The sequence below is a fragment of the Sinocyclocheilus anshuiensis genome, unplaced genomic scaffold (genome assembly GCF_001515605.1).
Source record: "Sinocyclocheilus anshuiensis isolate Anshui unplaced genomic scaffold, SAMN03320099.WGS_v1.1 scaffold990, whole genome shotgun sequence".
Classification (NCBI taxonomy): Eukaryota; Metazoa; Chordata; class Actinopteri; order Cypriniformes; family Cyprinidae; genus Sinocyclocheilus; species Sinocyclocheilus anshuiensis.
Window position 1 is genome coordinate 1,288,157 of NW_015539926.1, and position 1,374 is coordinate 1,289,530.

At 40.8% G+C, this 1,374-nt stretch overlaps 1 protein-coding gene across 1 annotated transcript in view; it reads left to right on the forward strand.

Annotated features, from left to right (window-relative positions):
- The window catches only part of LOC107686721 (contactin-associated protein-like 2), a 401,917-nt gene that overhangs the window by 365,792 nt on the left and 34,751 nt on the right, over nucleotides 1–1,374 (forward strand). Inside the window, exon 21 of the mRNA XM_016483827.1 lies at nucleotides 205–438. Within this exon, the coding sequence (XP_016339313.1) occupies nucleotides 205–438 (234 nt within the window). The remainder of the gene's footprint in view (nucleotides 1–204; nucleotides 439–1,374) is intronic.

The following is a 1,374-nucleotide window of genomic DNA, read 5'->3' on the forward strand; positions in this document are numbered from 1 at the left end:
TATATATTTCAAATTTAATAATATTTTACAGTAATACTGTGCTGTCTTTACTGTATTTTTGATAAAATAAATTCAGCCTTTGTGAGCATAAGAAACATTTTAAAAACATTTTACTAAATAAAAGTATCAGTTCACTATATGATTGTATTTATTTTGGCATATACCTAACCCTCAAATCTGATTGGTTGTTTAAATCTTTTCCAGATGTTGGTGGTTTCTTTGAGGCAGGAACACTGGTCAAGTATAATCTGGTACCTGAGGTGGTGGCTGCAGCTTCCAGCCTGGATGAGAAGAGCGTTATCCACAACCTTCCTGTCGAGACCAACCTGACATGTGAAGACCTGACCTTCAGCTTCAGCACCTCCACTTCTCCCAGCCTTCTAGTCTATGTCAGCTCAAAAACCCAGGATTACATGGCCGTGGTGCTCCGTCACAATGGTAGGATATTGGTCACTCTGCAAAAGAGGGTTTTATAGCAATTCCATAGAAGAACCATTTTGTATTCCCTAAAGAAGCTTTCAGTGAACAGATCTTTTCTGTCCACTCTACTAACTCTAAGGAACTTTGCAACTTTATGTCAACTAACTCTCATTAATTTGCAACTGCGTGTTAACTAACTCTCATTAGAGTAGACTGTTAGGGTCATAGACATGTATACGTAGATCCCACATTCGACCACTCCAAACACATCCGCCATCTTTGAACGTTCAACGTTTTGTCACTCGCAGTAAAAAGCAGTAAGTTAAGAAAATATTGGATACATTTTCACAGGTGAGAATGTGTTTGTTTGTGTTTTTATATGCATTAATACAGCTTTTTAAACTATGGTAACTTTTTAATGTTGTTATAGTTAATGCCTTCATCTTGTATCGTGTTAATTTAGCAAAATCATCTGCAGAATTCTGTTGCAGATATAGATATTCATACATGCGTATAACGTCTCAGGTTAAGTATGTAACCATGGTTCCCTGAGAAGGGAATGAGACACTGTGTCCTCTAGAGGTCGCTATGGGGAACGCCTTCAGCGTGACCGGTGTCTGAAGCATACATCTAAAAACGACAATAACATTGGCCAGCGACAGCCTATGACGTCATTACCCTAATCACGCGATCACAGTATAAAAGGACGCCGGGATAACACGTCATCCACTTCTTCGTCTGAAGCTTGCGTCCGCAGCATGGCAAGAAAACTAAAGGACGCAGTGTCTCGTTCCCTTCTAAGGGGAACCATGGTTACATACATTACCTGAGATGTTCCCTTTCGAGGGAACTTCGAACTGCATCCTCTAGAGGTGGCTATGGGGAATGGTATACCCACGCCACCATGCTGAGGGGAGTGCATGCCAGAAAACCACGGCGAGCACTAAGTACCAA